The 14,158-nt window shown below is 44.5% G+C and overlaps 1 protein-coding gene across 3 annotated transcripts in view; it reads left to right on the top strand.

Annotated features, from left to right (window-relative positions):
- BMERB1 (bMERB domain containing 1) overlaps nt 1–14,158 on the top strand; it is a 57,331-nt gene that overhangs the window by 8,427 nt on the left and 34,746 nt on the right. Inside the window, exon 1 of one of the 3 annotated variants that reach the window (XM_058035237.1) lies at nt 4,482–4,530. The exons of 1 other annotated variant lie outside the window; for it this stretch is intronic. In XM_058035237.1, the coding sequence (XP_057891220.1) occupies nt 4,497–4,530 (34 nt within the window). In that variant the 5' untranslated portion in view covers nt 4,482–4,496. Of the gene's footprint in view, nt 1–4,481; nt 4,531–4,853; nt 5,026–14,158 lie in introns of those variants that run through there. One more of the 3 variants, XM_058035236.1, reaches the window with a different exon arrangement.

The following is a 14,158-nucleotide window of genomic DNA, read 5'->3' as shown; positions in this document are numbered from 1 at the left end:
TGCCTAATATTCCTGTTCTAAGCCAGCCAAGGACTGTCTGTCCTGTCTTACTGTCCAAGTTGCACTGAGAACTCACAAGCACTTGCTAAGCCCACCGTGTCTGAAGTTACTGTAATCCATGTTAAACAAGAAGAAAGAATACAGATTACATGTCTGCGTGTGTTGCATATACTTATCAACATCATCCACCCTAATAATATCCACCCTGCCTTCCTTTTTTTCAGTTTATTAATTTATTGTGGTCGTGCCTAAAAATCTTGCACCTTGTATCCAGGTAGAAGAACAGTTTAGTGCAAAGAATAGAGCAGAATGTATAATTCCCTGCTATGCAACATCATTAGTAATTACACCAAGGTGCTGAAAGAAACTTGGGCCTGGAAAAGTCTAATGAGGTGTGAAGTAGGGTCAGAAAAGACATTTTCAAGGACAGCTGTGCTGTAGCAGCAGGTACATGGGAGAGCTTCAGGACCTGAAAAATGGGTGGTTTTGTTTGCTGTGTTCAGGGAAAGCCAGTCATGAAGTGGGGCTATAAAACAACAGGGAAAAATGACAGCAGGTGAGTGTGCACACTTGGGGATTGTGTAAGAGATGGAACAGGGACACCTATGCCAATGCTCTTCTCTGCCAGATAACCTTAAAAATGGGATATTGATAAGTCCCTTTCCATTTTACACCCTGAAGACTGACAGAATCAGGGAGACCAGGAGGGAGCATGGATATGTACCCTGGCAGGTAGTTCAGTCACCAGAGATACTGGGATAATGGGAACTGGCTGAGAATGAAACTGTTCCCCATTTCTGTCACTGTGCTTTATCCAGTTACAACAGAACCCAGATGCACAAGCACCCAGATGGCTGTGATAAATACAGGGTTTGGCCCATATGGGCTCAAACCATGCACACAAAGTTCTGCAGCACATGAGATCCTTTAGCTGTGGAGGAAGTGTCAGCTGCATTCTGAATTGTGTGTCCTTTTACAGGGTGTGACTTGGGGGCAGAGAAATTTAAGTTACAACTCTTCCCTGGGATTAATATCTTACTGTAGCTAACATGCACTTAGTGTGTGCATACATAGGAACAAACTCTCATTATTCTTTTTTTTTTTTTTTTATTTGCCAGGATAACAGATTTCCTCTCATTGCTGAAATATTTGGGAAAGAAAATATGAATTTTGATGATTCCTTTTTCCACCTCTAGATGTTTGTTTTTTCCTGTTCTATGCTGATCTGGAGAAATCCACCTCTGAGAGACTGGTGCCCTGTGGTATTCTTGTTTTGCCATTGCTTACACCTCTCTGGGAATTAAACCCACCTTTACTCACCTGCTAAGGGTGTCCAGCTGCTTCAATTTCATGCATCACATACTTTTACATCCAAAATGTAACAAGACTGTTAACTGCAGCTGATTAGCCATGACATGCCAATGACACTGAAGGATTTTGTATTAGTTCTATATCTAGTTCAGAATGGTCATCAGACAGTAATGAATTATGATGTGTTCATAACTACACCTGATACATCACAGCAATTACCCATACAATGTTTTGCTTACTGTTTTGGGGCAGAAATTGGCAAAAAAATCCAATGGAGCACAGGTACAAATAGAGAGAAATTCAAATTGTAAAGAAACCCTTTCAGAAGTCAGGGCAGTGACTTTATAGCTTCCAGCTCCAGTGAGAGGAGCAGTGAAATAGCCCACAGAAGTGAACTTGCCTGTTAGGGGGAATGGAGCATGGACACTGCACAGGGACATGAATCAGCAAGACACTGGCACAGTCTCCTTGGGTGCCTCACAGCTTGCAGGCAGTTTTGAGCTCTCTCTGTAAGACACCAACTTGTGTAGGTAAAATGGAAGCTTACAGAAAGTCACCTCTACATTTTGGACCGTGTGAAATGAGAAAAGGCTCAGGCCCTGAGAGAGCTGTGCCTGGAGCTGTGTGCTGCTGTGTTTGCAAAATTTACACAGGATGTTTCCAACTTCAAAATGGACATGCCCACATACAGGCTGAAATATTACTTGTTGCCTGCTGTGTTTGCAAGTCTAAAATAGCTCAGACCAATTTATGTCAACATCTATATTTACTGAACTCAAACATCTGTTTTTCCTTAGTAGCTATGGACACCCACCACTGATGCAAAAGCCACCTGCACAGTGACTCACCTGCACAGCAGTCACTGCAGTCATACCACTGGACTTGGCTCCCATTGCCAAAAATAAGACTCTTACATAGGCAGCTTCACTACCCATGTTATTAGTAATGTATCTGACAAATGCTCTAGCAGCTTTTTCTGTGAAATTTGTACCTTAAAAAGACAGAGAACGTAGAAAGAATTCACTAAGACAAAAGTAAAATGGGAAAGAAATGAGTTTAGTGAAATACGTTTCTGAAATCTGTTTTGGTCAGAACTGCAGCTTTTGAAGTGCGCAGATTGTTTCCATTCTTTCTACCAGACATTTATGCCCTGACTCTTTGCTGCTGCATCTCCCAAATTTGTGCTGTGTATTCTGACCTTCTATACAAAAAAAAAAAAAAAAAAAAAAGCTGAGATAAATCTAAGTAAGTCATGTCTGCCATGGGGAATCTGTGATGTCTGAGAGAGGCCAGAGAGCAAGAGATAGGAGAGTGGATTTGCCAACTGTTCCTGCCCAGCTCTAGCTCCTGGTGGCAGGATTTAGTGAGAAATGGGAACTGAAGCTTCCAGGGAAATGACTGCAAGGGCAAAATGCACCTCTGTTTCTCTACCAGGCATTATGCTATAAGCAGTGAGAAAAGACCCAAATTTTTGTATTTTCTGCATTAACAGTGCTTTCAGCAGAAGAAAATCGGTCTTCATGAGTAAAGAAATGCATTTATAATTTATATTGCTAGGTCCACTAAAAAACATCATCTTAGGAGAGAAATTTAATTCCATTGGCAAATGCAGCAGCAGCAGTGCTCCAGAGTCACACTAACAAAAATGCTGATATTACATTAGCAAATAATTGATACATACTTGGGCCCTACTCTTGCAAAAATATTTGTGCAGAACCTCTGTAGAACTGGACTGTTACTGGATTTTGGGACTTCTCAAAATGGGCAGGTGAAAACTTCCTAATTACAATAAATCACCTTATATATTCTTTGCTTTATGCAAGTAAATTCTTTGCACATGATTTTCTGCCTAGTGGGTGTTTTTCAGCCATACTAACAAAAGCAAAGCTTTAAATATTCAACTATTTCTACTTGAATAAACATCTCCTAAACAATGCAGTTGGGTTGTAATTACCCAAAAAACTTGAAAGGATGGTTTGAAACGAAATAGTCCAAAAATTGGCCTTTCTCCTTGCTCAGCCTGTTTCCCTTAATCCCACTCTCATCCAGATCCCAGATGGACTCTTATTCCTCCCACACTCGTGTTCCTCACTTCTACCAGTGAGTCAGTCCAGCCCACCCCAGCAGGCAGCTGCACTGTCACCCAGAATCAGCTGTGCAGTCCTGCCACCAGCTCTTCTGCTTGACTCACCGCTCTGTTTGGGCTCTGGCTCTAAAGGCCAAGCCAGCGAGGATGAGGCACTGCACAGCCAGCAAGAGCTGTTCTAGCACGTCTGGTGCTCAATTCATGGCACATCTCTGGGGAGCTCGGCTGACAGAGAGAAATCAGAGTGCCCTGAAGATGTCCTAAAACTGTCTAGCTCTTCTTGTTGGCTGATTCCAATTCTCAGGAAGACAAGTAGAGAAATTTTCAGTTACAGTTTTAAAAGCAATGTGGAGGTGTTCTTGCCTCCGGCATGTGAAGTACTCCTCAAACAAAACTGCTCACACAATAGCATCAGTGTGTGCCAGTCCAATTAGTAAGTGTACCACTGAATCCAGAGGTATTTCTGAAGTATTAATGATTAAGGACAAGACTTTGCAGGCAAAAGTAGGTGACAAGTGAGTTTTCCCAGTATTCACCCAGAGTACCCCATGATTCTTTATAGGTAAGGCAAAAAGTGTTAAACCCCTGATTTGCAGTGGGGCGCTGGACAGCCTGTCTAACTCCTGCTTCATTGTCTTTATGTGAGAAGTTGTGCCACTCACAGTAAAGTGCAATGTGATCTCACTAGGAAAGGTAGGCTCCAACTGTAAAATGCTGTTCAGGGATTTCAACTATATAACCTCCCCTACAACAAAAGAAAAAACTTAGTAATAACAGTAATAATCACCACACTTGTGCTTCCTGCAAAGTCATTTCCTTTATTCCCAGCAGGCTGCATAAACAGCAAAGCTGCATGCTGATGAAAAATGAGAGACACAAAATTGCATCACTTGTTTGAGTGCCGTTCTCTTGCTTCTGGCAACGTGATGCTGGAATGAGCGTCATTCCAGTCAGTGCAGGACTTTTAGGAAAGCCAAAGGCTGCGTGCACAGTAGCCTGAGATGTGTTAGACTGCAAAAGCCGTGAGTGGCTGTGGATGTCACCATTATTCCCCAGCTGCTCAGGTCAGAAATGTGCTCAGCGCTGCGCCGGCCACAAGATGGACAGTTCTGCTGTGCTCTGGCAGCGAGCGGGTTTGTGAACCTGGCCGTGTAAGGGGAGCAGGGCAGGGCAGGGCTGGGCAAAGCTGGGCAGGGCTGGGCAAGGCTTGGCAGGGCACGGCTGGGCTGGGCAGGGCACGGCTGGGCCGAGCCGCAGCAGCGAGCCGCGGGCGCGGAGCTCCGGGCAGCAGCCGGGGCGGGCAGTGCCCACCGAGCGGAGGCAGGGCCGGGCGGGCGGGGCGTGTGTGCAGCATGTGCGAGGTGTGACACGGCTTTGTGCGGCGGCTCCCCCGCCCCGGCCCCGCACTGAGCATGTGCCGGAGCCCCTGCCCGCCCCCCGCCCGCGGGCCCCGCGCCGCGCACCGAGCGCCGAGCCCCGCGCAGCAGCGCCCGCGCCGCCGCATGGGCTGAGGGTGCCGGCCATGGAGCTCCGCAGGTCCATCTCGGCCAGCGCCGAGGCCGAGAGACCCACGCGGCGCTACGGGGCCGTGGAGGAGACGGAGTGGAAGGCGGAGGCGCTGGGCAGAAGTGAGTGGGGGCCGCGGGTGCGGGTCCGGCCGGCCGGGGAGCCCCGGCTGCGGCGGGGCCGGGCGGTCCCGGGGGCTGCTGGCGGGGCGAGCCCAGCCCGGGCCGCTCGGGGAGCGGGGTCCGTGTGACCGCTTTGCCCTCTGAGCCGGGGCTTGGCCGGGGGCTGTGCGGGGCTCACGGCTCGGCTGTGCCGGGCGCTCCAGCCCCGCCGGGCCGGCTCGGGCTCCAGCCCCGCTCGGGCTCCAGCCCCGCTCGGGCTCCAGCCTTCCCTCCCTGCGGCACGGGCGGCGCAGAGCCCGGCGGGGAGCGGGTGCCCGAGCCGGGATCACCGGGACCTTTGCTTAGCAGGTGGGATTTAACATAAAGATTTTCATAAACGTTGGTAGTCTTTAACGTGTTTCAGGTTTGGAAGCGCAGATGACGATCACTTTATTCCCTCGTTATCTCGGGCAGAGGGTGCAGCAATACAGCACTTAATTCACACCTTCAGTGGCTGCACTGTATTGATGAGCTCAACAAACGTTCTGTGCTGGGAGAGCTTTCTTGAAATCGTAATTTACCAGGAAGCAGCAATTGACATAACCTGTCCAAAGTGCTGATGGAAAGAGTAGTTGAAACATACATCACTGCCAATTCACATTATCCATGGGACCTCGTTGTCTGTAAGGTACCAGCTATTATTCTTCTACTGGCAGCACTGTCTTCTTTACAACCTAATAAGCTTGCAAACCCTTTATAATTTTCCACGTAACCACTGAGACAAGAGATCTTGTAAAGCTAGTCACAAAAACTGTACTATACAGTATCAAGAAAAACATTTTCTAAGTTTCATCAAGTGTTTGGTTTAGCCACAGGAATTTATGCTTTGTGTGCTGTTTGTTGTGACACCTTCAACTTGGCTGGTACTGGGGTTGCTGATATCTTTGGTTCCCCACCCATCTTTTGATGTGAATTGTGAAGTCCCACCTGGATGCTTTTAAACATGGCATGGCTTTGCAGCACCTTGGTAGCAGATTTTAGCCAGTGCATCTGCTATGTTTACATTTCAGAGAGTGCTGTGTTCTGGAATGATGCTTCACCTCTAGCTTCAGTTTTCCATGGCTCTGTTATTGTCTACCATATGCTGATGACAGGGTGTAATTCTCCAACTGGTGCTTCAGTTGCAGTGTTGGTTTTGTTGCAGTGCCTGGCACAGATTCAGCAGTGAGAAACTCCACACTTTCTAAAATGGACTCAAAGACTGAAATCTCTGTTGACTGAGTTGGTTGAGTCAGACACATGCAACAGTTTTGCAGGTTCCCTGGCATGATACAGACGTGCTTTTCTTGTTCTCATAACTGGGTCTGGTTTTGTTCCAGCACGCAGGAGCTGAGTGCAGTGCAGCATTGTAATAATAACAATAATAAAAACTGCTATCCTGAGGTGCCAGGAAAGGTTATGTCTTATAAGTTTTGAACAAAAAGTGGTCTGTTTGGAAGAGAGCAATGAGAGGGAGATCTGATCTGCTTAAAAATATGTGCTCAGCCCTGAGCTGCCACCCAAATCACAGCTTGGCACCAGCACCAGAGTGGGCTGTTGGCAGGACTAGGACCCAGTGTCCAGGTGTGCTCCCTGGCTCTGCTCTGAGCTGCTATTCTGCACACTACTTTCTGTTTAATGAGAGTATTTCTCTGTGTATAACATTTTAGATAGGAATAGGAATTAATCTAGAGATCATGATCTGTTCTTTGAAAAGGAGAAAATTATTATATTATATATTTGAATAATTGATTTCTTTTGTTTGCTCTTAGGCTTCAGCTTTTTAAAAATACTGTGGAAAATGCTATTTATAGTAACTGGTTTAGATGATTCCTGCCTATCTTCCCTATTTAATTACTAACACTGACTTCTGGTCACACTTTTGCATTGATTTAAAATAAATAGATCTTACTATTTACTGTAATGCTTCCTTACAGTCATCCTAAATTGCATGGCATGATGACAGTAGTTGCCAGACTGTCTGTGAAGGAGCTGAAAAACTGTCATCCCCTTTTATACTGGTGTTAACAATTAGCCTTTGGTACTTGCATATTGTTTGAAATATGAAATGCTCGTTAAGAGTATTAACAAAAGCAGAAGTTTATTACTGCATATGAATTTGCCCTTTTTACTCTGAGGATTTGTGGTATTAAATCAGGATGTCTTTGGAGGCAGAACTTGTGTACCTGTGCAGCGCTGCACAGCAGAGTGCTGCTCCCTGTCAGTGCCTGTGATGGGAGGGCAGCCTTATCACACGGGAATGTACATCCTGATTATGTCCATTGCAGGGAGAGCGAACGTCATGGAAGTCAGGCAGCTGCTCCTCGGTTTGTCAGATGGATGGGAGCGCTGTGCTGGCTTCTCTGTCCGTGGTGCTGAAAGCATTGCTGGGGGTTGGTCATGAACGAAGATGAGTTACTTCACAGCAATGGAACGTACATCATGTATATTTCTACCCTACCATGGCCTCTTTCAGCCAGGTCATCTGTGGAGTTAAGCTGGTTCAGAGCAGCTGAGGATCTGATGCCCTGTGACCTGACTGTGTCAGGATCTGTGCAAGCTTAAATTACTTAAAGGGGTCTCTTTAACAAGTCCCTGAAGCCTTTCTCTTCACATACAAGAGGAAATTTCCAAGGACTAGAGAACACTAAAAATGGTGGTTTACTATGTACAGGGCAACTCATCTGTTTTCTAGTGCATGCACATAGAATACAAGCTTAGGAATTGTCAGGTTTGTATAATAATAATGTGGTTACAGCCTTCCCAGTAAATGATTTTTACAACATAGACTTTGGGAGCCTGCTCTGAGGCAGAGCACTGGAGCACTTTGGTCAGTCCTTATTACTGAGTGCACAGCTTCATTTAGAATCATCTGTCTTGCTGCTGGCAGAGGCTCATAAAGCCCTGATTAAATAACTGCATGCACACCAGGCAAAGAGCCACAGAGAAACAAAGCAGTTTTTCACCGTCCTTTTGGACACTGCACTTCTCAGATACATTTCTGCTGAGCTTTTCTGTCCTCTTGCAATTTATATGAGGGCTGGAGCTAAATGCAAAATTCGCCAGGAATCCTCCAGCTTGAATCAGCATAAGGAAGCAGAAATGCCAGAAAAATGCAAAGGTTATGTTTGGATGCAGTTTAGTGCACCATGAAACTTGTGTATTTTATTTGAAAGGTAACTCAGCATTGGAGGTGAGCTGCCACACTCCTGTATTGCAGAGATCCACCTTTTTGACTGTTCTGGGATATGATGTGGAGAATAGAGCAAAAGGACTCTGTTACAGCTCAGTACTACAGAAGGTGGAGATTCCCATCATGAGATTCAGCAGTAGCATGAACCCTTCACAGGTGGCTTTTCTTGCTCTCCCTTCTTGCTGTGGGTGCTGTAGCACAGGTTCTGTCCAGGCAAGGAGCTGTGAGAGCACTCCAGAACAGCACCAGTGGGGTGAATCTATTTCTGAGGTCACTCTGATTTGTTCCAACAGCAGGAAGACAGAACAGGTCCCAGGTTCACTGAGATCCTGGACTGACACATGTGAATACCTATTTCACCATATTCACTTAGTTTGTCTTCAAGATCTTTCTAAATTTGTTAGCCAGAAAGACTCTTGTTTGCATTTACGTGCTCTGCTGCTGAGCGCTGAAAACACAGACTATTTAATATTTTGTTTCTGTCATCTGATAGTTAAATATTCAAACAAATACCTTTGGGCCTTCTTTCTTAACACTCCACATATTGCATAGACATCCACAAACCCATGTTGGTGCTTTGCATAAAAACTTCCTGTTGCTTCAACCCCTCCCCAGTCAGTCAGGGATGCAGTGTGACCCTGCCCATCATACTCTCATAACCCAAGCTCATCATGTTTCCACTCTGATTTAAAATAGAAAAAAAAAAAAAGCTTCAGAGGTAAAAAGAATTTATGACCCTACCACCCCTGTTGTTCATGCAGTGAACAGTCATGCCCTTGTGTCACTGTAAATTCCCCATAATTGTTAATTGTATCTATTACAGGCAATAAAAGACACAAAACAAATTAGGCTTATTCAGGCCATCTATTAAATAGGTGGGAAAGAGGCTAACTGAAGGATACACACAGTTATGCTACTTTTTATAGAAACAGCAAGAATGCTGGCTTTGTGAAGGTCTGAACATGGGCTTCCAACAGAGAATGTAATTAATATTCTTTCCATGTCTCCATTAAAAAAAAACCCTAACTCACAACTGTGTAAAATTTTTGAAAAGAGAGTGACCAAAAACTGGAAAGTGACAATAATATATTCATAGTGAACTTAGACCTTTTTAGAAAATATCAGGCAAAACATTGTCATCAACAAAGACTGATTGGAAGGATGCTGCCTGTTCTAGATTTTTACCTTATTCATTATTTTTAATGTTATCATATTTGTATTGTACTTCAAGAGGAAAAGCAGCAGTATCTGATCTGTGGAACCAAGACAGAACTCCTACACTGAAAATCAGAAAGGGTTTTCTAGAAAGGATGGAGGCTGTTTTCTGTAGAACAGTTGTAAAGCTCACCTGCTTTGATGGCAATCAGATGGCTCTAAAATTCCTCTATACAGCTTAGTGTTCTTCTAAGTCAATGGTGATTTTGACTAGCAGTGTGTACCTAAAATGTTCCATTTAATAACCTCCACCAGGTCATTGCTGCATCCCCTGTAGCTCACGAAGGAAAGCTGTAGCTTGGGTTTTCATTTGCTTCACAAAGAGCCCAGAGAATGATTGACAGAGTGAGACTAATCCAGTTTATGCTATTATACACATTGTCTCATTTTTCTAATTCCCCCTCCCACAGCTGGTTGCTCCAGGCAGCTACTGAGACAGAGAAAGAAGGAAAAGGGAGAACTGGAAACATTTCAGTGCCTCAGAGTGAATTCCTACTAAAATATTGGTCAACAGTGAGGGGAACTAGGTCTCTTAAAGCAGCTTTTTCCAGGTGATACTTTATGTGAGTGTCTCAGGGCCACAGAACAGAAATATATCAGTTAATGGGCCACCCTTGCTCCCATAGCGTCCCTAAAACATTTCATGAGTTTTGCCCTTCCTTCACTTTTTTTGTCTGGCTTTGTGTGTCCAGGGTTTCTCAACCAAAAAATGCAGCTTATTTACTGCCTAACTTTTCCCAAGGTTCTGCACAACCAAATTCATCCTGATGTAATCAAAGCCAGAGGGGCTGGGAGGAACAAGAAGAGGCTGAAGGAGCTGGGGCTGCTCGGCCTCCAGAGGAGATGGCTCAGAGGAGCCCTCAGCAGCGCCTGTCAGTGTGAGCGGGGAGGGCTCAGAGCAGGGACCGGGCTCTGCTCCCTGGCCCAGCAATGGCACAGCAGGAACGGGCAGGAGCTGATGCCCGGGCAGTTCCACCTGAGCACCAGGAAGAACTTCTTCCCCGAGAGTGCCCGAGCCCTGGGACAGATTGTCCAGAGAGGCTGGGGAGTCTCCCTCGCTGCAGATATTCCAGACCCATCTGGACACAATCCTGTGCTGTGCGCTCTGGAACGACCCTGCCTGAGCAGGGAAGCGGCACCAGATGAGCACGGTGCTCCCGGCCAGCCTGACCCGTTCTGTGTAATCCTGGATAGGGGCTGCTTTGCCAAAACACGGTGGTTATTATGGATCTAGATCTTACTGCTGCACGTGCACTCACATGTCTCAGCAAAGACATTTCTCTCACCTGAGGCACTCATAAATCTGAGGGTTAATGGCATTCAAAACTCTGTGCCCAAGCAGGAAATGAACACTTAACATGTAATGCAGTGTTTATAGGCAAACCAGTGTCAACAATAATTGCTGAAAGAGTCATAGATGAATCTAAAGTGTGACTGTTGCTCATGAATTTTCTCATTTCCTTTAAACATATTTTACAGAAAAAATGTGTTAGGTTTGGAAAGTAGGACACTTTGAACTGCACAAATCATCCTTGCTGTTGGTAGCCTGTGGGATTATGGACTCAGTCTGTGTAATTTTTTTTTACTGTGTTTGATAACTGATGTCTTAGTTGCATGGCATGTTTTCATCAGAGAAACCACTTGTGAGAATGTGTGTATGTCTGCCTCAAGGGTGGTTATAAAACAAGAATCAAAACTTACAGTTGGGATTGGGCATGCACTGCACAGTACTGTGTATCCTGGGTGAGGTTTCTAGAGTTTTCTTGTAGTTACTGAGCACAAGAAAGTTTGGAACTCAGCACCCTTTATTTTCTTGTAGTTACTGAGCACAAGAAAGTTTAGAACTCGGCACTCTTTAATCCTTATTCCCAGAGGGCTTTTCTTCTGTAGCCAAATATGTTCCATTTTCATAAAAATCTTACTTAATAAAATAGACCCAGAGACAATAAATAATGCTGATTTATTTCCATGAAACATGTTCTGCTGTCTGCCTACTTAAAAGGCACAGTATAAATGGATTCAAAACTCAGAGATGAAAAATGCATGCTTGGAGGGTAAACTATGAGAAATCAGGGGGAGCACCCTTGGATAAATTATGTTAGTTGCCCTTCAGGACCAGAAATGAAACATGAATTATCAAAGTTCTGTCAGCACATAAAGGGCAAAATATCTGAGAAAATAATTTTAAGAGAGCTTGTTACTAAATGAGGATGAATGATTTCCAGTGACACAAACTGCTCATTGCAAAAGCCTAATGACTGCAAACACTACCAAAATGCAAGAGGGAATTTGTCATTGTAAGAATATCAGCAGTGTTTAAAGATCTTTTTATTGCCCTGAATCCTTCCACCACCCAAACCTTCATTGATTAGGGTTTTTAGTAGTTTTTACACCCACATTTGGGTTTTTTCATATGCTGGTAAAATTAGAACAAAAGATCTCACTATGAAGTGATTTAATAGATTAGTTCATCTTTTGTAGAAAACAACTCAAACCAAGGAAGGAATCAGCAGTCATTTCTACCACTTGTGTCCTTGCAGTCCAGGAGGCCAAAGTGAGTTTTAGAGTAATGGAGTTGAAGCCAAGAGAGCAGGACAGTGACCTGACCTCCCTGGGAAGGGATGGAGGAGCCTGATTGACACTTTCTTGGTTGAAAATAGAAAACACAGTGCTGGCTCCATTGGCATGAATGGAAATTTCCTCACTGATCTCAGTAAAAGCAAAACTGGACCATCATCTCCTAGAGCCCTGCTCACCTTGGCTCTCTGCAGAAAGCTCTGGGGAGGGAATCTGGGGCTGTGTCACTGCCAGGAGGGCTCTCCTGGGAATCTGTGTCAGGCTGCCCCATGGGCTTGGTGTCTCTGCCCTCACTTGTCCCTGTGGCAAGCAGGGATGAGCATCTGCTCCCTGGAGAACCATTTGCACTGGCAGGGTAGTGGCACTTCAGTCTCCCTGACTGAGCAGTGAATAATTAGGAAACACATTGGGGCCCCTACAGCGAGCGCTGCTCCTCAAATTATCCTTTTTCACACCAGAGAAAGTTAGTCATGCGTTTGTGTCCCCACCTTCCTTATCCAATCTGTAATTTCTCTCCTCATCCTCTAGCATGGATTCCCAAACAGCTTCCTCTGGGCATGGTGCCTGGGAGGGGATTGAAGTTCTGCAGTTTGGCAGGTTCTGAGCACACATTTTCCTTCAGGCTGATGTTGTCTGTGGCACAGACAGTGTGTGGGATGTGATAGTGAAGGGCAAGCCATGGTGATTTGAAAGCCAGTAAAATCAGGATCCATTTGTCTCTGCCTTGGCAAGGGGTGAGACATCCTGTGATTATGACATTTCTTTCTTTCTGGTATGCAAAGAGAAGGTGACAGCCAGCTATCGATTTGTCTCAGGTTTAGATAAGCTATGCTTGAATTCCTTCATTTCTCTGCCTCTGAGACCTCAAGCAGCTCAAACTCATAGCTGCCCAGTGCCAGTTGTGAGGAAGAAAGTATTAGTGTATAAGAAAAGTGAATCAAAAGTCAGTATGCAAAAGCAATTTACTTGGTGCAGACAGAGCTTGCTAGAGAATGACTCCACATCCACAGATGAAAGGCAAGTACAAAACATTTTTTTTTGCCAGCTGTCATAATTTGTGTGAGTTGAAGAGCCCTGTGCTGTTTCACCTCAGAATTCACTGAGAAAGAACCAGATGGTCTTGGCTTTTCTGCTCTGGCTATTTGATCTTTAAGAAAGGACACAGCTTCTGCCTGTGGCTCCCTGCAGGTATTGTGTGCCTCATACACTGAGGAACAAGATCCCAGTAAGATTCTCTGCTGTTAGACGGTACACATTGTATGCCCACGGCCTCAAGAATAGCAACATTCATCCCTCTGAGAAATTACTTGTCCCATCAAATGAGAAACACCTTTTTTTCCTTGGCTTCTGAAGAGCATTTTCTCAATATTTATTTACTTGCTGGAGTGGGATCTGTTATTGAACCAGTTTCTTTGCTGTCTGAAGCAGCTCAGAAAGCACAGGAGGAACAGGCAGAAACTGATGCAGAATCAGTTTTGGTCTTTACTGGATTGGACTTGTATGTCTATAATAATTACCCAGTGGTTCTAAGGTTACCTAAAATTACCTACCAGCTAAGCTGTTTAGATCACTGTTAGAAAACTGTGTTAGAGAATCACATCACATGGTGGGGACAGACAGAAAAGCAAACTCTCTGGTATGCAGTCAGATAATTTCATAGGAGAATGTCTTAAAGGTGTGAAATCTTGAAATGCCTGTGGCCATTTTACTATTATTTCACTTGCACATATGCTGCTTTTATCAACTGATGCTCATATATTTATTCCTAAAGAGGTTTTACAAGACTCTTTGAGAGTGAACATTTTGTTGACTTAGTGTTTTGGAATTAAAAAAAAAAATTAATAAGGATAGAAAAAGTCTTTTAAAAATACCAAACTAAATAAATTTTAAATCCCTCAACATTAGCTGTAGCTGGTACTGTCACAGCATTTGAAACATAAGTGCTGAAGCTTTTTGTTAGTATTACAGGATCAGCATCTGAGTCTGGTGAGGAATAAAATGGAAATCCACAGGCTGTTTCCTTTGACCACTGAGCAAAATGACAGAAGTAAATGAACAAGTAATCTGTGTTTCTTAATACTGCTTTTTAAATCTCCATGATGTAAAATGAAGTGATGTAGCATGAATTGC

Source organism: Melospiza georgiana, chromosome 16 (genome assembly GCF_028018845.1).
Source record: "Melospiza georgiana isolate bMelGeo1 chromosome 16, bMelGeo1.pri, whole genome shotgun sequence".
Lineage (NCBI taxonomy): Eukaryota > Metazoa > Chordata > Aves > Passeriformes > Passerellidae > Melospiza > Melospiza georgiana.
The sequence above is the reverse complement of the archived record's forward strand: the minus strand, read 5'-3'. Positions and strand labels throughout refer to the sequence as shown.